At 37.0% G+C, this 25,047-nt stretch overlaps 1 protein-coding gene across 3 annotated transcripts in view; it reads right to left on the bottom strand.

Annotated features, from left to right (window-relative positions):
- Positions 1-25,047, bottom strand: part of LOC102225928 (low density lipoprotein receptor adapter protein 1-like) — a 44,335-nt gene that overhangs the window by 13,652 nt on the left and 5,636 nt on the right. For all 3 annotated transcript variants that reach the window (XM_023348308.1, XM_023348307.1, XM_023348309.1), the window contains exons 2-3: positions 8,385-8,527; positions 5,542-5,654 (exon numbers count right to left, since the gene is read on the bottom strand). In XM_023348308.1, the coding sequence (XP_023204076.1) occupies positions 5,542-5,654; positions 8,385-8,527 (256 nt within the window). The remainder of the gene's footprint in view (positions 1-5,541; positions 5,655-8,384; positions 8,528-25,047) is intronic.

Raw genomic sequence — 25,047 nt, 5'->3', positions numbered from 1 at the left:
TGTATCCAATATGAGTACTTGTGAACTGTCAGTAGTATTGTTTATGGTAGGATGTTGTTTTAGCTTTCAAGCTGTCATAAAATAAATACACTGAGTCTATTTTTTAGTCACTACTCATTTGATCTTGGCTTTGATTCCCAGCCTGGGGTCTTTCTGCACGGAGTTTGCATGTTCTCCCTGTGCATGCATGGGTTCTCTCTGGGTACTCCGGCTTTCTCCCACAGTCCAAAAACATGACTGTCAGGTTAATTGGTCTCGCTAAATTCTCCCTAGGTTTGAGCATGCATGGTTGTTTGTCCTGTCTGTCTCTGTGTTTCCCTGCAACAGACTGGCGACCTGTCCAGGGTGAACCCCACCTCTCGCCCGAAACATTCGCTGGGACACCCTTAGAGACAAGGATGTACAGAAAATAGATGGATGATGGATGGAAGTTATTTTAAGAATATTTTTTTGACCTATTTTAGCATATAATTACCCAAACCATGTCATACTCATTTATAAATATATATAAATGTATATAATTTTATATCTTGCCACTGCCTGTTTGAAACTATTAAAATTAGCTTCTATCTGTTTATACATTTTCAGATTCATGAGTAAGACGACAGGTGTTGTGTCAAGCCAGGCAAATTGTAGCAGACCGGAATAAATCATGTTGATAAATTTTATTGCTAATTCAATAATACACTAACAAAAAATAAGTATGTTCAACTAATTGGCATGCAATAAGGGAATGCTTTACACCTTAAAGATGTGTCTACAATAAAATTAAACTTTTTTTATTGCAATCTTTAGTTTTTTATAGGGACATATAAACTATAAAACATAAGGAAAATAACGTGTCGTAGTAGAAGGTGGTAGAAATAGGAAGAGGTTATATGTTTTCTTAATATGCTGCTTTACCAGAATGATGTTCAAACACAAAAATATGTTCTAATTTAGTCATTGTTTAGGAAAGTAACTTACAATGACACAGAAAGCACTTTTTCATACTTCTATTATAATGTGAGCACAAACCTTGTCCCTATTTTGGTAGAGTTGGCAGGCATTTTCTGTTCCTCTGTGGATATTATCAACAGGCTTGAACAGGTTGATACTGTAAACAGTGCACATACATGCCTGTCAGGCTAACTGCTCTGAGCTCAGATCAAAAAGTGTTTGAGTGGTTGTTGCAGATTTTTCCTTTTAAAAACACAACAATTTAGAAGGGAAGCACTTGTACTGGAGTGCAGGCGACAAAACATATTTACTGTTCCTGTGCCTTGATTTCTTAAGCTGCTGTCGCGTGGCTTCTTATCCTACCACGCATGTCGGTGCATCTAAAATAGTATTTTACCTGGATCTAAGCATGAAGAAAAAATGGTGATTTTGTCAAACATTATGCTATTCCATTTCCAGCAGTGGGATGCATGGCAAAACAAATGCAGCCTGTTCAAATGCACTTTTCCAAAACGGTTTTTAACAGTCAGCTGTCTATTCTGATCATCCAAATGTATTCTTGAGATGGAGGTGGAGCTTGACTAAATATTTTGCCAAACAATTCAAAATCAGTATATTTCATAGTGTTGTCCGAGCTTAGTCACTCAACCTTCTCTTAAGTATCTGACTATCATGGTCAATTTAGAATGTAAATAATATTTGCTTAAACGTGCATATTTGTATGCCCCTAAAAGCAAGACAGAGACATAATTTTGTCTTTCCATACTGAATAAAAACTTGAGCATCTTAGATACAAGTTCAAAGCTGTAAGCACAGTCACTCAAAGATCACAAGTTGTCAAACAATAGTTAACTGCTACATTCACAGAACAGGCAAGACTGCCCATCAGACAGCTACATCAAGCAGTCGGTATGCTGACATGAGTGAACCTTCTCATTATTTTCTGCATTATGTACGTTGGATGTAAATAACATTATTATTAGGCCAGTGGTATGAAAGCTTAGAAGGTGTAACACAGATTTCATTGTGTGTGGCAAGCATCATAAGTTTAGTAACTTGTGAATATGCAAAATATTAATCCTTAACGGAACATCTAGTCCTATACAGCAGACAAATCAATCATCAAAAACAGCTTAAATAAATATAGGTTTAGGATCTTTTCATAAGGTTGAAAAAAATAATAAATAACTGACAACATAAAAGGCATCAGTGTCCTTCAGGTTGAAATAGCAATCTAAAAACATTATTGACAGCATCACACTGGGTCTGAACAACAGAAGCTGAGCTGTCAGTCTGCATCATATCTCCGACAGGCTCCTCTGGACTGCAAGCCTTTGATCTTTTCTCAGGGTAGAGCACCGGTGTGTGTGAGGCAGAAAGTGAATAGCATTGAAAATATTAAAATATTTACAGAACAAAGCCTCAATAGAAAATCAGACATCAAAGCCAAAAGCATCCACCCAAAACACCTGCTGTGAATGCAGAAATTAACTACTTCTCTTTTAGTTTCAAGTCAGTGTGGAAACATTTTTAGAAAATTGTAAAAGACAACAGTCTACGAAACAAAAGCAAAAAAGAAAATTCTTTCTGAGAATGTTCCTAAGCGCTGTCATATTCTGTAGCTCCAGTGCAAATATCTGACAGACAGTGAGTCAGAGCAATGTGCATCATTAAAAGGTGGGCTGTCAGTCAGCATTTCAGCTGGGTTGCGTTTTAGTTGTTTTTTTTCCTGAGACCCGCCTGTTTCACTGATTGATATGCTGGTTGGTCACTGAGAGCTCTCATGGGAATATGAATGATTAACACACAACCAGATGGAGGCTGCAAACACCCTCACAATGTTCCTCTCACTGGGAGGATCAGTGTCAGCTTTTAGATGAAGGATGTTTTTATTTGAAGAAGGACCACTGAGAACTGTATTAGCTTTCAATATCTGGATATAGATCAGGTTCCTCACAATAAATAAAAGCCTCACAAAGTGGTCAATACTCAGAATCAAACCAGGCAGTCTTTAGCTGATCCAGCAACCTGCTGCATTGATCAAACTCCCACATCTCCACTTGGAAAAGGAGATCAAATTTTTGCAAGCTCTAGTAATATTTATCACTGCTTCCATTCCACAGAGCAAAATGTGTCTTTTCTTTTACACCCATTTAACTTCAAACATTAAAAAAACAGGTATTTTCATCCCAGTATGACACTTGTCACAACAATAATGATGCAGATTATTTCTTGTAATTCATATTTATCCATTTTTAAAACGTATATATCAGAACTTTACACAGCAGGTTAGCGTCAATATTTATAAAAACAACACTTGTTCACAATATAATTGTTGCCATTTTAACCCAGGTTTAATGATGCAGTTGTGCACTTGTCCTTATCCTTGCTGACGATAAGCACAATTTTATGGTTTCGTGCCCATTTCATCATATGCTTGACTGAGTAGCCGGTTACCTCTGTTACAGTCCACAGGGGTTCCCGAGGTTCCCCTGCGATCGTCAGAGCGCAGATCAGATTTTTCTGACTGAGCGGATTGTATGTGCAACACTGCATGTGCAACAATAAAACTCATTTAAAAGATAGCACCAAACAGACTAAAGATAAAGATCCACTGTGACATAAAAATATCTTTGTCCTCTACAAAGTTCTTGTGTTTCAAATCAACAAATAAAGGTTAATATCAAAGAAAGATTAGTTTTGATATAAGGCTCAACCAGGATAAAGTGCACTATTAGTATATGCCGTCAAGAACAAATACAAAGGCTGCAACATTTAACAAATGTATTTAAGGGATACTAAGTGGGGATGTGTGCAGTGGATGGAGGTGTATTGGGTGTAGGTCTTGTTTCCAGTGCAGTGCACAACGTATTGATGTCTGTTTTCTACTCTACTGCTAAGCTGCTCCCCAAGGGAAACAACTCAAATTACAGGATGAGAAAATATAAAATTAACACAACAAATACAAATATACCAAATGTTTAAGTTGTATACCCACAGGTACAAATAGAACAGTACTATCTAGAAACTAAACTTGGATACACAGCTTGTGTATCCAAGTCTTTCCTTTCGAATTGCTATGCACTATAAACAGTCTTGATTTGATCCTCTCTTATCTCTACACTCGCCCCTTTCACCCTCCACTGGCTGTCTTCCCACAAGCGGTTTATGTGCAAAAAATAACGATACAAGGCGGAGGAGTAAGGGGGGTTTTCAGGGCGATGGGGGTGGGGTCTCATAAATGAGGATAAATCCATCCTCTGTAGGCCAAGGCGTTGTGTGTGGCCTGTTTCCTTGTTTCAGAGTGTGCGCAAAGACTATGTGTCATGTTCAAATTGAGCAATATGTTATCAGTATACTTGCGTTCAGAACCATTATGATATATACGAAAATCGGAAAGAGGGAGAAAAGGAGCCAAGCCATAACACCTGGACAAGATTCTGGCACACCTGATAAGGTCAATCTGAAAAGGATTTAGAGCGGTACACATACACACTGACTGTATCCATTTACATGCACACACATCATCTGTCTTCATCTCAAACTGGCTTTAAGATTTTAGCTGAGAATGACTTGAGGCCAAGCTAAACAGGCAGAACGCCAATCAGTGAGAATTCAGCTAAATAGAGTCCAAATGTATTTTGCGTCAATCTTGATTTATAATGTTGCTTTGTCCAGGTTTTGGGTCAACTTAATGTTATTCTAAATACCTTTTGAAAAAACTGAACTTGAATTTGAAATGATTCAAACCTTGGGAACCATTTCTGTAATGAGTCAAAAAAGCTGTTGCAGTGCCTTGCAGAAGAATCTTCAACCCATGAACCACTTTTCATTTACACACATATTACAAACGCAAAGTCAGTGGGGTTTTTTTTCCATTTCAACAGAAAATAGTAGTAACTCTGAAGTAGAAGAAAATATATGTAGTTTTACAATTTTATAAAAGAAAGTCTAAAAACTGTGGCATGCACTTGTATCTTCCACGTCTTTCTAAGTATGTTTGCCAGGTTTTGTTATCTAGAGATCAGCATTTTTTCTCCATTGTTCTTTGCAAAAATAGTTCAAACTCAGTCAGCTTGGATGGAAAATGTCAGAGATCTTTAATAGGATATAGGTCAATGTTTTAACTAAATATGAATATGCTTTCACATAAATCAATCCAGCATAGCTCTGGAAGGCAAATCTCTGCACCAGTCTCAAGTATTTCACAACTTCTGATCGTTTTTTCTTTCCTTTAGATTTGCTTTGTATTTAGTTTACCTCATTTCAACATCAATTTTCAAAGGTTTCCCTGCCCCACTTAATAAATGTATCCCCACAGAATGGTGGTGCTACCACATTGGTCCATTAAGGGTATAATACACAATGTATAGAGATTCCCGTCTCAGTCAAAAAGTCACATTTCAAAAATTACATTTAATTATCTTTCCACTTCACAAAAATATGTACTTATTTTTATTGCCAAGATCCTATAAAACTTGGAGGTCTGCAGTTGAAAAATGACAGATGATGAAAACACTTAAAGTGATAACACATTTCTAAGGTCCTTTAAATATTTGTTAGCATCTGCTTTGTCATGTTTATTTTGTGACTGAAATGTACCTGTATATAGAGACATTCTCTATTAGATCTGCAGTCTCTGTGTCTGTGATGATAATGCCCTTTGGGGACACTGTCAGGGTTACTTTCCGAAACTTCTTGGCACTGGCTCTGGTCTGTGGGTGTGACAGAGAACACAACACACACAAAGATCAGAATGGGAAACCCTGACTTCGGTTACACAAAGAACTACTCTGTCAGATTGACTGAAATCAAAAGTGATCAAAACTTGAGAATAAACACTGAAAAAACACCAAATTGCCTTTACTTCTGAGCAAAGGCGAGCGACTTGCTGTGCCCCAGAAACATGCAGTGGAATTTATAAAAGACGACAGAATGGGGGGAGGAATGGTGCAATGTGTAGCCCAGAGTGAGCTCTCCAGGTCGGGCTGGCAGCCACTGACTCCCCCTGCTGCTCTGCACCATCTGGGCTTTCAGCAAAATCAGTGGTAGTGCTGAGCTTGTAGACTCCGAGAGCGCCTGTTGACACCGACAGTGACCGACCTCTTTACCGCACAATTAAAACGCAAACAAGAGCAGTTTAGAGCCTCACTTAAACAGTGACAGCTGCACAGTCACTGGAGGGACTGAGGAGGAATACAGCTATGAGAAAGCAAAAAAAAAAAAAAAGAAACAAGAAATAAAGAGGAAAATAACATTTTTAATCAACTGGTTTTACATCTATCAACCATGTGAGGGATTTGTGTAGTGGTATCTTTACTCAAGCAGAAACTAGGTCTCCTCAAGGACAATTAATAGTGTCATGGCAAGCTGAAAGGGACCAAAAATCTCTTGAGATGATACAATGAACAGCAGTTTCTGTTTAAGCCTTTATAACGTTCATTATATATATATAAAGAATTAAAATGAGGGAAGGGCTGCATTAGCTGACTGTGCTGCTGGAGCTCGCTCATGTAGAAACATGGACAATTTCTGCTGCCACGTTACAAGTGTCATGCCACCAGGCAAAAACCAATCTGTCAGCCTGAGATATGCCAAGTTCAGACTCTTTCTCTACGTTTGGTCCCACTGTCTTGTCTCATCACGTCTGAATGAAGCGTGGAGCAAATGGAAAAGTCCCAAATGTTTTCTGCTCTCCAGCTCAGGTGGACCGGTTTCCAAGGGAACGGACAAAGACAAAACCGACTTTTCCTTTTTTTTTTTTTGTCTTGGTGCAAAATTATCTGAATTTTAATCCTGCTATTAGGCTTGATGCAGGCTCTACTTGAGAAGCAGAGGAGGTGTGATTAGACTGCCTGAGCAGAGCTGTTCGTTCTGAAGAAAAAAAAAAACCTTTGACAAAATAGGAATTTATTCTAAGTGATATGAAATGAATATTGTGGTCGGGGTTGTGTGCATGGTCATGAAGGAATTAGCAGGTGGAAATATGAATAAAATTTAAATGCCTGTTTGCATAAAACATGCAGGTAGGTTTAGATGTTTTGATGGGCTTAAATTCAGTAGAGTGCTAGTGATTTTGAAAGCAGTTCTTTGAAAACTGATAGCATTTTGAATTGGTAAAGGAAAGCATGGTTGGGAATCTAAAGCCATTTTCTGTTGGTAGAATCAGAAGTGCTGAATCTGATGTTCCTTCCATTCTTTATTTCAGAGGTCTGTTCATTTCTGAAGCATTCAAAAGAATTATTATTTTTTATTCACATTTGAGGCCAACTAGTACAAACGCAGGGTACCACAATATTAGGCATTGTTTGCATGTTATTTCTGGGCATACTCTACAGTAGACGTGGACATCATATGGCTTGAAGGCCAGAAGCAATGCATGGACCATCTGTATCCAACCCTCTGGACCTCAAATAAAAGAATTTAAATTAATCCTGAGAAAAACTGAATTCTATTCATGAATCTCGTGATGGCAAATAAAATATTGTGAATGTTAAAACTTCCAGCAAAATAACTCTTCTGCAATACACCAACACAGGGTAGCACATAATTATGCATGGTTCCCTATTGATAGGATCCATATATTTTATTTGGCTTGTTTAAACAAATAGAATTCATCAACTAAGATAATATGTATGATTTATTTTATACCCATGACAAATGAATACCTAAGTAGCCTTAAAACAGGGACAGAATACCACTGGCACAGCATTTGTTACGGATTGCGCTGTAATTATATCTTGAACTCAACTGAATAGCTGGAATTTCTCAATTTTCATATGAAGCCTATATCAACAGTGGTTCAAGTTAAATCTCACTGATGTGCTACAGCACTCAAAAGAAGATTGGAGAGTGCTGTGGGCATAGCCACCATGGCTGTGAGCTAATCTTTCATGGTAGTGTGATTATGTCCAAGCACTGAGATTTTGCATTTTATTTAACTTTTACGTCTGCTTTTTATCATGTGTTGTTGCCCCACAGATGCTAGAGTTAAGCCCGTAGATTAAAATTATACAGTGATATTATTCCCTTTTCACTCTTTATCAAACTACAGTGATAAGAAATTGCCTTTGAGCATCCCAATGAACAGCACACATTTTAAATTTAAACATTACCCTTCTTTTCTTTTAAGTCCATTATAATCCTCATGTACTGCCCTACCTTTATTATTAAAGTACTGCATTTGTGTGACTTTTAATATTCAAATTAGGTTACACAGAAGTCCCTTTGGTTCTTGTAAATTCCTGCGATACCAAACTGCTAAAGCCACCATCTGCTTTGCCTGATTTGACTAGTGTCCCAGTTCTATGGCTTAATCCAGAGTCCCAGGTCCAAAACCTTCCTACTTTAAAATTCATTGAAATTTGAGTTACACAAAAAAAAAAAAAAAAAAGCAATGCAGTCATTAGTTTTAATCTTTGAAATTCAAACAGCCGGAAACTCACCGTTGCAACAATTCTTCGAATAGCAGCTGAAGCCATTTCCTCTCCTTTAGGTTGTCCCACCAGAGTCATACCAAGGTACTTCACATTGAACACCATCCCTTCCAGCAGGGTCTCCTTTGTGTCCGTCCAGTTTTCTGGCAACTCTGATTGGACAAAATGACAGATTGCCCGGAAATTAATTAGTCTTCTTACAGAGCTTCATAAGGGTTTTGGTTGTAACTAAATAATGAAAGATGATTAACAAAATGTTGTCATCCATCTACAGTCAAAGACATGTATTTATATCTTACAATACACTGCATTTTTAAAACACAGAAAAGTCCAGCAGAAATTAAACAAAGGAGATAATTCAGCAGAAAGTAGTTATTTATCAAGTGCACAAGATAATCAAACTACTCTTAATAATTTATAAATTATTAATAATTATGCTATTAATTGCGATGTTAAATTTTATGAATCATTAATAATAAGCAATTAGACAGACATATTTGTCAGATGTACTTGTCTAATATACTAGACAATTTTTTAACAATTCCTTTCAATTTAAGGGACTCTTTCAATCCCTTGAATTGAAACAATTTATCTCTTACCTCATAAAGCATTCCAATTTCTATTATTGGTTTAGTCAGTGTGTCCGGCTGCATTTTAAACTAGTTTAGGAACTATTTATTACTTGCTTACAAAGTTAGTCTTTTTAATCAAAGTCCTGGACAATGGAATAGTAATATGACAAAGTGGTTGCAGAAATTTCTCCTCAGTAGTTCAACCATTAACCAATCTACTCAGCCCAAAGACTGATTTTGTTTGGTCAGAGGAATGCCAGAATGCTTTTGAAAGTGCTAAGTTTCTTCTTTGTCACACACCAGTACTAGCTGCACCTGATCTGACCCGACCTTTCAAGCTGGAGGTGGATGCCAGCACTGTTGGGGCTGGTGCCGTGCTAATACAGGAAGATTTGCAGGGTTTAGATCATCCTGTTTGCTATTTCTCTAGCAAGTTCAACAAACATCAACTGAACTATTCCACCATTGAAAAAGAAACCTTGGCTCTGTTGTTGGCTCTTCAGCCCTTTCATGTTTACCTTGGTTCCAGTAGTTTACCGATTGATGTATTCACAGATCATAATCCACTAGTATTTCTTTCTCGCATGTATAACCACAACCAGCGCCTTATGAGGTGGGCATTACTGTTGCAAGAATACCATTTAAACATTCGGCATAAAAAAGGGGCAGAAAATGTTCTTGCAGATGGCCTGTCCTGGATGTGAGTATTCTTTTGTTTGGTGTAATATTCAGCATTTACAAAACTTGGTTTTGTAATTTAAGGGGGGGAGTGTTATGGCCCCTGGCCTCTTGAGGCTGTGCAGGCTCTTTGTTTTTTTCTATTATGCAGGATCAGCTGTGCAGGCACAGCTTTCTGATTGGCTGCCTAGAAGCTGCAGGAGAGCAGCCACCCCATTGGAGCAGCAAAGCCAATCAGACGTTGATGAGATCCACCTGCACCATATAAAAGACGTCTGAGTTAATTCCTCCAGTGGGGCAGCTAGCAGGAAGAGGTTGTGTACAGCTGACCCCCACCTTCCGTGTTTGGTGACTGTTTTGGACAGTTTGAACAATTTTGTTCTCGCTTATTTCACTAAGTGGTTTGAAGCTGCTTTAGGTAAATCTTGAACAAGCTAGAGGCTTGTGTTTGAGAGGTTTTGGTGCTCCCTTTTGTCCTTTCTTTTTGGTTGTTTTGAGTTACTTTAGACTGATGTGTTTGCACATCTTATTTAATTTGCACTCAGTGATTTCTGCATTTGTTGGTCCTTTACTTTTGTTTAATTGGGTTAAGTTGTATTGTGTTTTGGTTCTGTGAAAACCTTCATTTTGTAATAAATCATATTTTCATTCCCCTTTTTCTCTGGACACATTTTTATGTTACCGTCCCTGAACCCCTAGACCTTGGGGGGGCGTAACAGTGGTCAATCAACAGACCACTTCCAGACAGGAGACAGACCAAGCTATGTAGCATGTAACTGTTTAAAATACAAGTCGAGGCTTTCAATTAAGAACTTTTTTTTGTCTTTCAATATCTATGAATTCCTTTTCATAGCACCCCAACCAATGACTAAGGGGAAAAAAAGAGGAAAAAGTGGCCTCACCACTATAATGCTGGACACAGTGTCCAACGTTATAGAGGAGAATGCTGACACCGAATTCTCCATGCGGTTTGAGCCATCTGTCACTGGCAGACCCCATGCAGCTGTGAAGGCGACTAAAGTCCTCGCTGTGCTCCTTCCAAATTCACTGAATTATTAACCATTCTTCAATCACACTGTGGAGGCTGGTTCAGAAGCAGGGGGCACATTTGGTGGTAATAAATGCAAATGCTTTGGGTACATAGTGGACGGCATAAGCACCACAGATCATTTGGCTGTAGTGGGTGATAGGATAACAATAGCTTCCAGTGTAGTACATGTTCCATTGTAGCTCTTGGGGTGAATTTTTTTGATACCTAATTAACCCACAGGGGAGAAACTGCCTCATCTCAGTAGGTAATAGGTCACACACAGCAGCTAGAAAAACAAAAAAGTGGAAGCAATTTCCAGTGAAGATGTCAGCTGATGAAGGCAAACAGTAATCCATGTTCTACAAACACACAGGGTTGCCATTGCTTGGATTGCTTTTATTTCCGAATTGCTCGTCTTGAATTTACAGGGTTTGTGCATTTTATATGAACAATATGAGAACATAATAATTTAATCTAAAGTTTGCTGTGAGAATTAATACATTTATTAAAATTTTAGCAACATTAAATAAGATCACATTTGTTTCAAAAAAAAAAGAGTTTGTTTTTCCTTTAACCAATTGCACTTCTCTCTAGACTAGAGCTTTGGTCAACCTGGAAAATTACAATGTGAAAACCATCAAACAACTACCAAGGTCCAGATTACCAGTTTCAAAATAGATTTTTTTTTTACTCAGTATCCATTAACTATATATATATATATATATATAAACCCGTCAATTTCAAACAGTCAAACTTTAATTTTCCATTAAAACTTTCAGACCTTTGGATACATCCAAGCATCCACACCAGGTCAAAACATTTACGGCAATGCAAGTTTTATCAAAACATCACAGCCCTTCAGGCATAAGTGCTACAGTTCATGTTGTCTCTTCACTAGAAAATACCCATGAATTATTTAAGAGCTTTATGTTGATGCTGCAGGGTTTCCAATATATCACAAACACCCCCTCATCACCCACACCCAAAAGAGAGCGCTTAAATTTTTAATACATTCAGTGCAAGTGGGACTGGGAGTGATAAGAGTGACAGAAAAAAGGGTGGCTAATTGGATTTTTACATGTTGAAGAGAATCCTAAAGGAGAAATATATTTGTGCTATGTGAACTGTTAGAGGGAAAGTCATGCGTTGACTTGACCTGAGTGCAAGTCTGTGCAAGTCTGTGTAAGCTTGTGCTCATCAAGTTGATTCAATTTAGAGATTATTGAAGAGTCGATGCCTTAGTGGAGCACTCATGACATTTCTGAGTTTAATAAAGTGGAGCCTGGAAATAATTTAATAGTCAGCATATGGCAGCTAAGGCACTGACTCCTTTATGTGTATGTACACACACACAAAAAAAACACTGTATTGTTATGACACACTGCATAAATCAATGCGCAACAACAGAGCAGGGCAAACTGATGACATTTTACCACATGGAAACCTCAAGCGCAATCACGCAAAAGTTAGAAATCCACTTGTCTGTGAAAAGACGTTGTGCTGAATGAACCGAGGCGTGCAGTGCAGCGTTGGGGAACTGTTGCTCCATAATAAGGGGCCATGTGCTCTGCACGCCTTCAGCTACATGCAGCTGTTTCATTGAGTGCCACGCTCGTAATTTAATTTGCTCTGAGAAGTCAAAATTGTACCCGGGTGAATTCTCCTTTGGCTCGACACCTACGCTGCTGGTTAATTAATAACGCAAACAGAAGCACACAGACAAATGCACACAGGAATAACAACGCAAGAGAAAAAGCATCTGTGCAGGCAAGCAAAGTCCTCAAGTGACGAGCTTAAAATTTGTTAGAGTGAGTTAGTGCTCTAGGGTCAAAATAATAACACCGTCCCTCTTTTTCTATTTCCCCACAGGTCATTAAGTAGGACAGTATTTAATAGGAGAAATGAACATGACTCTACAGTATTAGTTAAGAAGAAGTCGGCTGACTTTGAGAACCCCAGTGACACCCGCATTCTCTTCATCCTCCTCCTTGATGCAATCTCTGCTTCACTGTTTTACTCATCTGCTGGAAGTTTGAATCTGGGACGCCACCTTGACAGGGAAAATAGGCCGCACATTCAGGGAAGGTGGTGGGCTGGGATGGCACGGGTGTCTGGGAGGGGCGCGTTGGGGGTTTGTGGATGAAACTGGTTTCCTGAGTTTGCCTTGAGGGAACAGCCATGTAAAGTGATTCTGTTCAAGCTCTTACTCTTTTCACTGCTTGCTTGAATCCGTCCCCTATATTACCTTTTACCTTTTGGATCCTTGCTTCCTCTGACTTTCACAGCAAACAAAGTATGAAAGAAAATCCCATGCTTTCATGTAGTTTCTAAGAGAATAGCTAACTAGAACCACTCCAGGGTGCTGGTTGCCTCTCAGCCAATCCAGAATCACTCAAGAGCGAGTGAATTTTCATGTATATGTACACACACAAGTATTCGGTTTTATCATCATTTGTTACTCTCGTTCAATAGAACACCAAAATCCCTGTCATTTATTCAAAGCCTCTTAAGATTTCAGCATCCTGATCATTTCTGGGATGCCTTTTTTTTTTTTTTAGAATATTTGATAAACAAGATCTCCTAAATTATTACCAGAAATAAGCTTAGTAAATCAAAATGTCCTTTTCCTTCCTTTTCCTTTCCTTTCCTTGAACATTTTGAAGACCCTCTAAGTCTCTAAAAGGTAAGATGTTAACATAACTTGTTTTCATTTACGGGATAGTCGCCACGAGCTTTGTCAGAATGAGATGTTGCTCTAATTGACACAGTCATCCAAAAGCCACCTTTTTATTAATTTAACTAAAAAACCCACTAATATTAGGATTCCATCAGATTTTATGGGTTAATTTTGACTGTTCACATGAGCAGGCTGTATGTTTTTTATCTATGAATTCCTTGATACAACTCAGATCAATTGGTTTTCAAACTGCACAGGTATTCAATTTGTTTTGAATTAGTGCTAATTTAATAAACTGAATAAATATGACACAGAAAATGCCTAGGATGATGCAACCTGTGTAAATAAAGTCAGAGAAACAGATTATGTTGCCAGGCAACCCAGGCTCCATTGCTGAGAGGCCAGCAGTAACTAGGAGGTGGAACCTGCAAACTGCCTGACTGAACAACTTGGCTCGGCTTCAAGAGAAGAGTACAAACCACAGAAAGCTGGAGCAGTCTCCTACAATCCAAAACATTTACTGAAACAACAGCAAACCTTTTTTGTTGTGGTAATTAATCACCATCACTCTAATTTTTGGGGGCAGCACAAGAAGTTTATACACCAATAATACCAGACAAGCAGTTTATGCTGGTTTTTGTAGAGGACATTTAGCTTGAAATATTTCATTCTTTTTTTTATTTTCATGATAACAGCCCAATTTCAAATCATCCTAGCTTTATTTGCGCCATGGACTCGTCGATCTTCTGTATATTACATTGTTGATTTTATAGAAATGTGTTCAATAGCACAAAATAACCTTTGGTATTGTCACTGTTGTAGTATCTGGATGATAAGTTTACAATCTTTGAGACCTACTTTGTAAAACCAGGACACTTTCTTCAAGCCATTGACATAAAATGATTTTTGTACCTATAAAATCAGTTTTTGACTGAAAAGTCAATATTGATAAAGGTCCAGTTTTAATTGATGTCATAAAATTTTAAAATGGCCCCAGAACACAATTTAATTTACTAATATTGTGACATCTTGCAAGTAGTTCAAGATGGTAAATATCTGACTAAAAATTCTGAGGGAAAAGAAAAACGAATAGATGAGAAATGGGTGAAATACTTTTCACTTCCGAGACACTACAATGTAAAAACACACAAATAAGCAATACGATTAAAACTACAAAGCAAAGAAGAAATACTGTTTTTTTCTTCTCAACATCCATTTTTAATTCAACCTCATTCATTAAATTTCTATACAGAAAGCAATTTTATTTTCAGCGACAGCGATCAAAAGGCTTAAGGAGCAACATAATTCGATCAGAAATTCCCTCGAGCTCCTCGAATAAATGAGAACACATATGTCTCATACAACATAATTTCATTTTCAGCATAACTCTCATTGAAGGCTTTCACTTCCATATCCATTGTTCATCTTAAGGATCCTGGGAATTCTTTTGAATGAGCAAATTGGGCCAATGCAAATTAGGATCTTTTAAAGACTGGCATTAAATATAAAAGAGGCAGAGGAAAGTGATATGCTTGGGTTTTGTATTAAGTCAGACAAGTAAGGGAAAAGCAGCAGATAACAGTAAATTCAGCTTTTAATGTTTCACTATTTCAACTGTTTTAGCCTCAAAATCTAGCGTGCCATCCGTTCTCAGACTAGTACTTACAATATTTCCTTTAATTCAAATGTGCACTTTCACGAAGACATTTTTTAAGACAGAAGAGACTGTTTTTTTAAACCAAAAGGTATTCTTGTACTTTTCCCAAACTATATCTTGAATATAAATTACATTCCTCTGCATCTATTATGCAAAACATAACCCTCAACTCTCAATCTGTCCTCTGAAGCCTCTGTGAATCATTAATTGGAAACTGATGTTTACACATCCAGCAGTAAAGGAGCTTTATTTTCCCCACTTCAGGTTGGAGAAGAGTCCAGAGTGGAATTGGATTAGAACGGCAGGTTATTTTACTGCCTGGTGTTATTATGGGCATCAAATTAAAAGCCAACACAGACATGCAGGGTCTGGTCCTGGATAATTTCCTGCATTCTATATATAGCTGGTATCCCAGTGTGAAAATTGGGCTAATATTTACTCTGCTGACGCTAACAGTTGGTGTGTGGCTAGCATTGGAAGGTGGAGGATACTGAGACAGATAAGCAGACAGTGATTTTATCTTATGTTTGCTTTTAATCCAATCCACAGAGCTCTGATTCCCAGATACAGGATTGTTCATGACAATTACAGTATCCCCACTCTCCACTGTTACCCCCAGGGTGTTCATATCCGTCAGTTCAATTTTCTGTTTTAAGCAATGGAGCTTGTGCATCGCAAACAGAACTGAGTGAAAAAAAAAATATCTAAGCATTAACCAGAAATTACAAAGCTATTAAAACTTACGTACTTAACAACAAAGAAATTTTACTGTAAAGCTGGGGATGATAGAAACAAATGAGTAAGGGTCCACATGTTCTCAACTACAGGGCCTAAGGTGGAGCAACAGCCCCATTATTACTTCAAGCAAATGTAAATTTTTAGTTCCCCACTTTTTGGCCCAAAGAAGTTTGATCATTCGCTGCAGTGAGACAAATTTGTTAGCAAAGTTAGCAATTATTTTTTATTATGATAAACTAATAGAAATAATTGCTAAAGTTTAATCTTACTCTCCCTCCGGTCTGAGTTAGTTTGATTCAGCATGAACTGAGTGCCACAATCGGATTTGGAAATGAATGAGTTATAATCTTTGGGAATCTAGCTTTGTATTTGACCTTATTTGTGGCATTTATCTGATGCTCCCTTGTTGCTTCTGTGTTTTCTGTCAACCATTCCTCTCATTTCCAGTTCCTCAACTTTACTCGTCTTCCCTCACAGCTGCTCCCAGTTTCTAGTCAACCACCTGATAATTGTTCAGTAATCAACACTTAAATGTCTCAGTTTGTCAGATCTACTGTTGTCTTCTAACTTGAAAGACTTGGAGCGCATCACACAGCATAAATTCTTATAAGAGTAGTAGAAACATAAAGGCTGGTCAACAATTATAAGAACGACTTGATTACTGAAGTAACAAAAATTTGTTTTCCAGTGATTTTTAAGAATGGTTTACAAGCCAATGTTTTAATAAGGTATATAAACAGACTTTTTTCCCCTTATTGATATTGATATTCATATTTTATTGTTTTACCTTTTGCAGCATATATCTCTCATTTTCTACCAGAATCAAATTTCTTGTTTAAATAAAAATAAACCAAAATCTACCAGGGTTATGACTATTTTGGCAGTAAGCCAAAAATAAATAAGAATTTACTAGTAATTTTCCAAGTGTTTATTGTGCAATTCATATATTTTTGATGTTACAATCCTTATGGAGTAAAACTGATAATGCTTAATTAGTTGGGGTGTCTAAATCGGGTAGTCAGGCAACACATTACCTTATGGTCCCTTTAAGAATAATGCATTAGACTGCCTGCATTAATCTCTGGGTGATTGCTTTAATTTCAGACATCAGAACTGCCAAACTGAAGAGTAAAAAAAAAAAATCCAATGTTGCAATGTGGCACAACCCTGAAAAGTAATTTATAAACTGGAAAGACATCATTAATAAAAACATAATGTGATACGGTGCTCAGCTCCAAGGACTAATGTTGTTTGTTAAATACAGGTGTTATTTAAAAAGACAGAGTAACCCCATTAAGATGGTGGCTATTATCTGCTTTTATATGAACAAATAAATCAAAAACATCACGGTAAAGAGGAGCGAGCAAGAAAAGCATTTGTCACACGGGATGTTTACAGCCTTCACACAGCAGAGGTCAATAAATACAGAAGCGATTTGCCCTGTAACTGTCCTTTAAAAGTATCTTAAATCAATTTTATAGATCTACGCTCTAATGGTAGATGGCAAAACTTCGACTTGAATGAACACAGCAACATGAGATCATACGGTAAAGCATTTTTAAGTTGTTTCAGTCTTTATTAAAAGTCAGCACTGACACGGTATTACAAAGCTAAAGTATGATGTGATGACATCTATGTTATTTGGGGCCTGACAGTTCACTAGGGAAAGAATCTCCAGACCTAAAGTAAACAAATGGCCGTGACATTTACAAACAGCAGGGTACTGTATTAGGCCATTGTTCAAAGTTGGTCATTCATAAACCAAGTATTCAAACAGGGCGGTAGTCTTTCTGCTGACAAATGTTTTCCTCAGCAGTCTCCAACAACATTTTCATCAACTATGAAGAGCTCTCTAAAGAGACATCTGTTCATGCAACAATAATTGACATTTATGATTTTGTTTTTTCCCCATTCAAATAAAAGCTTATAAAACAATTTCTGGAAAATAAGGAATTACTTTGGGAATTAGGAACTTCCCCATCCATTATTAAAGAAAAAGAAAAAGTCACCTTTGAGAGCTGCAAATTGCAGTTGAGACCAAATATCTCTGCAACACTTTAATATGTGAGGCTATCCCAGAGGAACCCTTCCTAATGTGATAAAGCACTTCTGACCCATCCAGCTGTGTGATGGATGGTTGTGGTACACAGCCAGATAACTCAACTTCTCGGGTGTCCTGTCTCTGGAGTACAAAGGTAACGGGATAATCAATGTAAGTGCTTCAGCTATCGATTAGGAAATTTAAAAAATGACTTTAAAAAAAGAAAGCAGGTCATATACTGGATCAGCCAAATTCAAACGTAAAAATAAAAGCTGATATTAACACAAAAATAAGAAACAGCTGACCTCATCCAAGCTTCCTGGGTTAGACACACTAACATGTTACTCAGAAGAAAAAAGACTTGGTCTGGTTAGTTGTAGCACTTGAAGTGACCAAAAGAAAATCTGACATCTTTTTATTTTTTATTGTCTTTTGGACCATAGAAACAGCTCCCTGTAAATTTATCAGCTCACCTGCTAAACATGTGCAAAGCTCTTCAATAAAATTTCACACCAATTATTTTTTGATTACAGCATCTAGTTTGGAAACATTTATTTAACATGGAGGGAATGAATTCCCACTTTATAAGAAACTGATGTTTTTATTAAAGCAATTACGTTGCTGGCACCCCATGACTCCTATTTCAGCCTTCTATTAAAACTCATACATTAGTTGATAAGAGTTTTTGTTATACATATGATGTGGCATGATGGCCGTTTTATTTAAGTGTCGTTCTTCAAAGTGGGAAAGACAAAAGTACATTCCATTCAAATACGGGCATCTTCATGCCTCCCAGCCTGTTCTGTCTCTTATAGCACAGAAGAACTTTTTTCTAAGGGAAAACAGGTATGGATCAAGAACTGGTGATAAGATTGTTAAAGAAACAAAACATTTAGTGTGGAGATATCCTGGACAAGAGAGGTTTTGGCTCATCTTCAATAAAACTGCTCAGTTTTCAATGAGACCTAAAGTGTGGCTGGTAATCTCCAAAAAGCTGGAAGAAATTTTATAAGCTCAGGAGGATGAATCACAGCAGAAAGATCCTTAGAGACTTCAAGCAGTCATACCAAGCATGTCACCGCAGTGCAACTGGCAAAGGTTTACAAAGATCTTATATACGGAGTAAAAGTTGAATGGTGAACTTTATTATTACTGCCTTCCTCAAGAAGTAATTAATTTGCTCAGCCATGTAAAACAGGTTTTATTCAGATGCTTTACTGTTTTTAAGCCAATTTTAAAGTTTATGTAGTATTATTATGCAATGCATCTTACCCATTACGGTTTATTTAATGGGTAAGATTCCCCTTAAATTGAACACAATTTCTATTTATCCTGAAAAGCCGAATACTCACTGAACAGAATTTGGCAGATCATAATTTTATAATCTGGTCACAATTTAGCATCTGTAAAGTCTGTGTATTGGTAAGATGGATTTTGTGTTTTCCTAATATCATTAGTCATATCATACATTTGCCAGTCTGTTATCAAAATAAGCTGCCAAATTGCAGCTTCACTCTTGTTTTGGTACTGAACTGGTAAAATATCCCTTCTACTATTGGATCATGTGAAAAGACAGCTACAGATTGAGGTGCTTTGGTTCTGTTGTTGGAAAGAGTGTCTAAGTCTGAGTCACTGTTCACTTGCTGAACTTTCTCCTCTCTACCCTCATTGATGTGCATATGCAACACCAACTGGAACTGTGACAAACAAGGCTGGATGAGGATCCATGTTTATCTTGCCACCACGCACAGTAAAGCGGATAGCAGATTAAATTTTAAAAAAAAAAATCTTCAAAGTTCACTGTTGGAGACCTGCAGCAATTTTTCAGTTTAAGATTATGCTACTGTCATGAAAGATTCATTTATTTTTAAAAGTTTTGACACATCTTTCACCACGGGTGTCAGTAATTGTAGATGTTGCTGCAAATAAAACATTCAGAAGGAGAGAGAGAATAATTCATCCTCAACATCATTCATTTATTAAACCATTTCTCCTTTTCATTGAAGACTGTGAATACACTCAAATGACTGGCAATTGAAAGAAATACACACTGTCAGCTATCACTGGTGTAAAAACAAAACATTTTCTAACATCTTGCTAATGTGAGGGACATTAATTAATTAATTAATTTATTTATTTATTTATTTCAAACAGACAAAAAGTAAAAACAAGAAAAAAATTAAATTAAAACCAATTATCATGCCCAATATAAAATTCCTGGGACAGTTTCCTGAAGATCTGGAATTGAAGCCCAGGGATTCTTTTTGTTGTATTAGCATTAAAGATGTTCTTTAATGCATGCAATTTTATATCATCTGTTTGAAAAGGAGCAGGAAGAAGATATAATAGCTTATGATTTCTTGCCCCTCTAATACTCATCAACCTACAAACATTTAAATCTCCAAACACCAGAAAAACTTAAATTATTTCCACATTGTATGACACTTAAATCTCACATTCTCATCCTTAAATGTGCAATTATCTATACATGTTTAATATCATCAATAGCATTTTTGGTCGTTGAGACAATCATCCTATGTCTCAAAGACCCACAAGCCACAAGAAAGTGTTATTTCTGAATAAGCTCCTTTTTAAAGAGTTTTTTAAGCTAGTTTATATTTGTACTTTCTTTAAACTCACCATTCAATCCATTCCATAAATCTACTCCACACACTGATAAACAAAACCTCCCACAAGATGCCGCCCTGGGTGGTTGTCCATGTCACCCGTATCATAAGCTGCCACTGAGGAACTGCATCATGTTGTTATAGAGTGCAACAAGATTAATGCAAAAAAATAAATAAATAAGCATGAAAATCAATAAATATTAAGATCTTCAGCTTGTTTCATTATAAAGAAATCAGTGAAAAGATAATTAATTTAACTCAGCTAAGTTCACATCCAGAAGCTTTTGCTAAAGCACAAAACATTTCTCGACAGCACTGAGCTACACTGGTGCTCCACCGTCAGCTTGATGGGATGAGGCTATTTTTAGGAGTAGGTGTATTTGCTCTAAGTGCTGATCTCAGAAAAGGGACATCATGTCTTTGGAAAGGTGTGGGGAGTTGAATTTTTTAAAAGCACAAAAATAGAAATGGGATTTGTCTCTGTAGGACAGGAGGGCTGAGCTGATATGCAAACACTCGCCTGCACACGCCAACAAAACATATTTGCGGTGTTTAATATTTCTTTCCCACACACAAGACACCCACAGTGCAGCAAAAAAAAATCCTCATTAAGGCTCTTGCACCAAAGTGATGCTTTGGTGATGCCCTAACCTGAGCCACAGTTGCCCTGGACTTTAAGCAGACAGAGCCTTCATCTGTAGGGGATTCAGTGCATGGACACACAGGAAGCTGGGCTGTGTTTGTGTTGCTGCAGTTGACTGAACCTGCACCCCTCCTACGATAGGATCTCTGTTTCTCTCCATTACATAATTCACTTCACTTCAGGCCAGGGAAACAGTTGGTGCTAAAAACAGTCCAGGGAGAGACTGCGGAAAACCGCGCAATGATGACGTTTGTGGAACCCAGCGGCGATTACTTAAAGTTTAATTATGCTTGCGGATGGGTTACAGACAGGAGGATGTATTTTTACCCTTGAAGGTTTTAGAGAGATTTTGCAGATGCTTTTAACCAGGATCCACAAGAAAGTGTCATACACCATCCATAACACAATTCTCAACAGCCAGAGAATGAAAATCAATATGAAATATGATGTGGAGCGTGGTTTAATAATATGAAGCCATGCTTTTAAAAATCAATACTTCTACAGCAGGACAGTGAGAATAAACGCGCCCACAAGATCTGATGCAGACACAGGACGATGCACGGAAATAAAATGAAACAGCAATTTGAAACTGAAAGCATGCTTTAATGACAATATTAAGTGGACCTTGAAATAAGTTTATAGCTCACTGATTATTTTAAGCTCATGCATTTTGTAGCCCAGACGACTTTGCAAAAGTTTTAAAAGGTTCCCGATGAACAGATCTTTTTCTAATCTTTTAAAAAGAGTGCATGCTCAAAAGCTGCCCACATTTTTAGACTCTCTTTGAACACTGCCTGCTCTTTAAATCAATTTCTGATCAATAAGCTCAACTAATTCTGACTGAAGAATAAGGGAAGAAAAAGGCCTCTAAATTATTACATAGATTTTCAGCAAATACTTTTCTATTTCTTTGAATCTACACAAATACTAAAGATGACTCAGGTTGAAGGCAGAGATACTTTCCTATTTCGTTAAGATATTCCTATCAGATATTATTCATCTAATAAACATGGTATAACAGACTTTACAAAAACCTAGACTGCAACTGATCAAGACTACTTTCAAAGATTACAAGAATGAATGCCTGCTTGGAAGGAAATATAAAAAAAATACAGTAGCTGACACTGACCGATCATGACAACGTGGATGTTATTTCACCTTGATTAAGGAGCCATTTTAGTCCTTCTAAGGATCAGCTTTGGTTCAAAATTTCCTTTAAATGCTTTTTGGGAACTCTCAAATCTTTGCAGAATGTCTTAGATTTTGAAAAGAGTAATTTCATAACACTGCTAATATTTTTGTGCTTCTATTTTCAGTGTGAAATGATTCAGTCTAGTTTTGATCAGTCTAAGTATTTTAGATTTCTTAGACTGCTTTCTTAAGAGAAATAAAATTGAGTTTATGACTTCAGTTTGGAAGATAATTGATGTCACTAAGGTGAAAACCAAAGACATCATTAAACAAATCTTGGATCATGAGAGCATTTAGTAGTTATGATAGGCAAAACATCTTAGCATTTTGTATTATACAGCAGGAAAATTAACTTGAATATTAAAATATTGTCTTATTTTATTAGAACAAAAAAGCACAAAAATATCTAAGTCCCAAAAAGGTAACCCATGACACAGCCTCACCTTATGTGCTGATATTCATCCTCTACCCAATTTAAACATTGCCTAGTTAAGTTTTTAGGAAACATTTGTTCTAACCATCTTTGCAAAATGGTAACATTCACACATTTAGAAATAGAACAGTTTTCAGATATCTTGTAATCCTCTGTGTCTTAAAATTAACAATGTTCGTTTGACAAAGCAAAATGTTCACAGCATCCTAAGCTACAATATCTAACATTTTTCGTAACCTAAGAGAGAGAATTAAAGTTATTCTTGGGAACAGATCAGATTTTAAAACAACAGACAAGAGTGACTAATGTTGAATTTGACTGAAGTGAGCTTTGACTGAACTCTGAAGGAAAAAGGGAAGAAGACACTTCAAAATAACTCCAGAAACAAAGGAATGAAAACATAGTGCTTCCCATTTAAAGCACCTTCTCCTGAAGCACTTTTGCATCTGATGCAAAGAAGATTGTATAAAACCAAAGCCTTTAGTATTTCTCTCTCAGAAGAGAAAGAGCTGTAAAAGAATAAACAGAGTGAGGCAGCAGAAATGCCTAAACTCTGGATATTGATCAGTTGCTGAACACAACAAATCTGGCACTTTAAAACAGAACAGACTCTCCCGCTTTGTCCCTCATCTTATAAAAGAGGCACGCAGAGCTGGTCTCAGTGGACTGTATGTCATGACTCCTGCATGGCAACCACTTTGTTTTTCTCAATTTGAAGCATATTGTTCGAAACAGGTGGCACAACTCTTGCTTCTGTGAGCATACGTCAGTTTAGTTTACTAGCAGATACAGTATTTGTAATAACATTAGTTTTTGACATGTGCGTTTTGATCTTAATCTTCTATTAACATAAGTAAAGAAAGATTTACCGGAATAAATGTCAACGGCAAAAAAAATAAATAAATAAAAAAATCGCTTTGTGAAAAGTTCCAAAATTGAATGTAGTTTTGCTTTTTCACATTATGCAAAAAAGAAGTTTAAATAATCCGTGTCATTTGCTATCACACAGATGCAAATGTGCAGATTGCCAGACCAATGAACTGATGCATGCATTCACTGGAAAATGCAACCTAGAAATGCACATTTACATCTGGCATCAAAAGAAGATAGAAAACAAAAACTTATTTAAAAAGCAACAAGACACAGACATTAGCTTTGAAATATATACAGACATTAATGCTGACCTTTATCCTGAAAGCAAATAAGCAAAGGTTTGGTACAATACCGCAGCAACAATAGTTATGGAGGTAGAAGCATCTTTAAGTCCAGACGTTTCTATGTTGCAAGTTTGTCTCCAAAACGTCAGGACAACTAAGCCCCTGTACTTTGCATACCTAACTGTTTTAAACTGTTAATTCTGCCATTCTAGCACCTCTCTAATTTTGAGAAAATATTAAAAACATATTCATGTCAAAAGGTCTGTTCAATAAACAAAGCTTGCTCCACAGTCAACACTAAAAAAAACTTGAGTGAAATTTTCAGCTGCACACCAGCTCTGGTTCAAAATTTGTTAAAAAGTTTTTTTTGTGTGAACTGTTTCTTCTAAATGCTTTGTAAAGAAACATTTTAATGATCAGACCAGAATTGACCACAATGACAAGAAGTCTCTATGGAGAAGTCATCAAACGTAGACCACAACTGTATCAACTAACAAGACTGGAAAAGCAATGACCTTAATTATATTAATTGCAATTAGATATTCTGCAAGAAGCTTATTGATACTTGCAAAAAGCATGAAGTTTTGCAATGATCCTCTAGTAACACACTATGCCGTTTTTAGCGGTGTGCTGTCATCTCTCTGCATGGGTACATTTGAGCCATTAAGACATATATTTGGTTTACAACATTCATCAAGATCAAGTGAAGAAAAAATTTCAAAAATTGGATCATTGCGACACTCTGCCCTCCAGTTGTTCTCTCAGTGGTTTCTGTGATCCATAACGTTTGAGCCCCAAGTTGTAGGGCAGTTCATGCAGGAAATGTTTGGATATCAAAAGAAGAGTGCAAATGGATGAACAAACAGTGACACTCCTACAGCTTCACTACACTTAAAAGGACATTAGTCTCACACATGACTGATTGGTTGTTAAAGCTTCAACAAAAAGAAAAAAAAAAGGCTTTAGAAACTGTCAAGTTTCATATCGAACCCAAGTGGAAGAATAAGTCTTGCAAAAATGAGACAAAAAGAAAAGCTATGCAGAGCTGTCAGCAGAGAGATTTTGCTTTTGACGATAATCTAACTAATAAGATTGTTGGGGGGAGATTTGTCTCATGGGTAACAGAGCTCCTCCGAAGTGGAAAAAGTTAAAAGGTCAAAGTCCACAAAACAGTGTGCCACAAAACTGTATTATTGTCCATTAAGCAGGAAAAATGTTCATTGTTTTT

Source organism: Xiphophorus maculatus, chromosome 15, assembly GCF_002775205.1.
Source record: "Xiphophorus maculatus strain JP 163 A chromosome 15, X_maculatus-5.0-male, whole genome shotgun sequence".
NCBI lineage: Eukaryota > Metazoa > Chordata > Actinopteri > Cyprinodontiformes > Poeciliidae > Xiphophorus > Xiphophorus maculatus.
The sequence above is the reverse complement of the archived record's forward strand: the minus strand, read 5'-3'. Positions and strand labels throughout refer to the sequence as shown.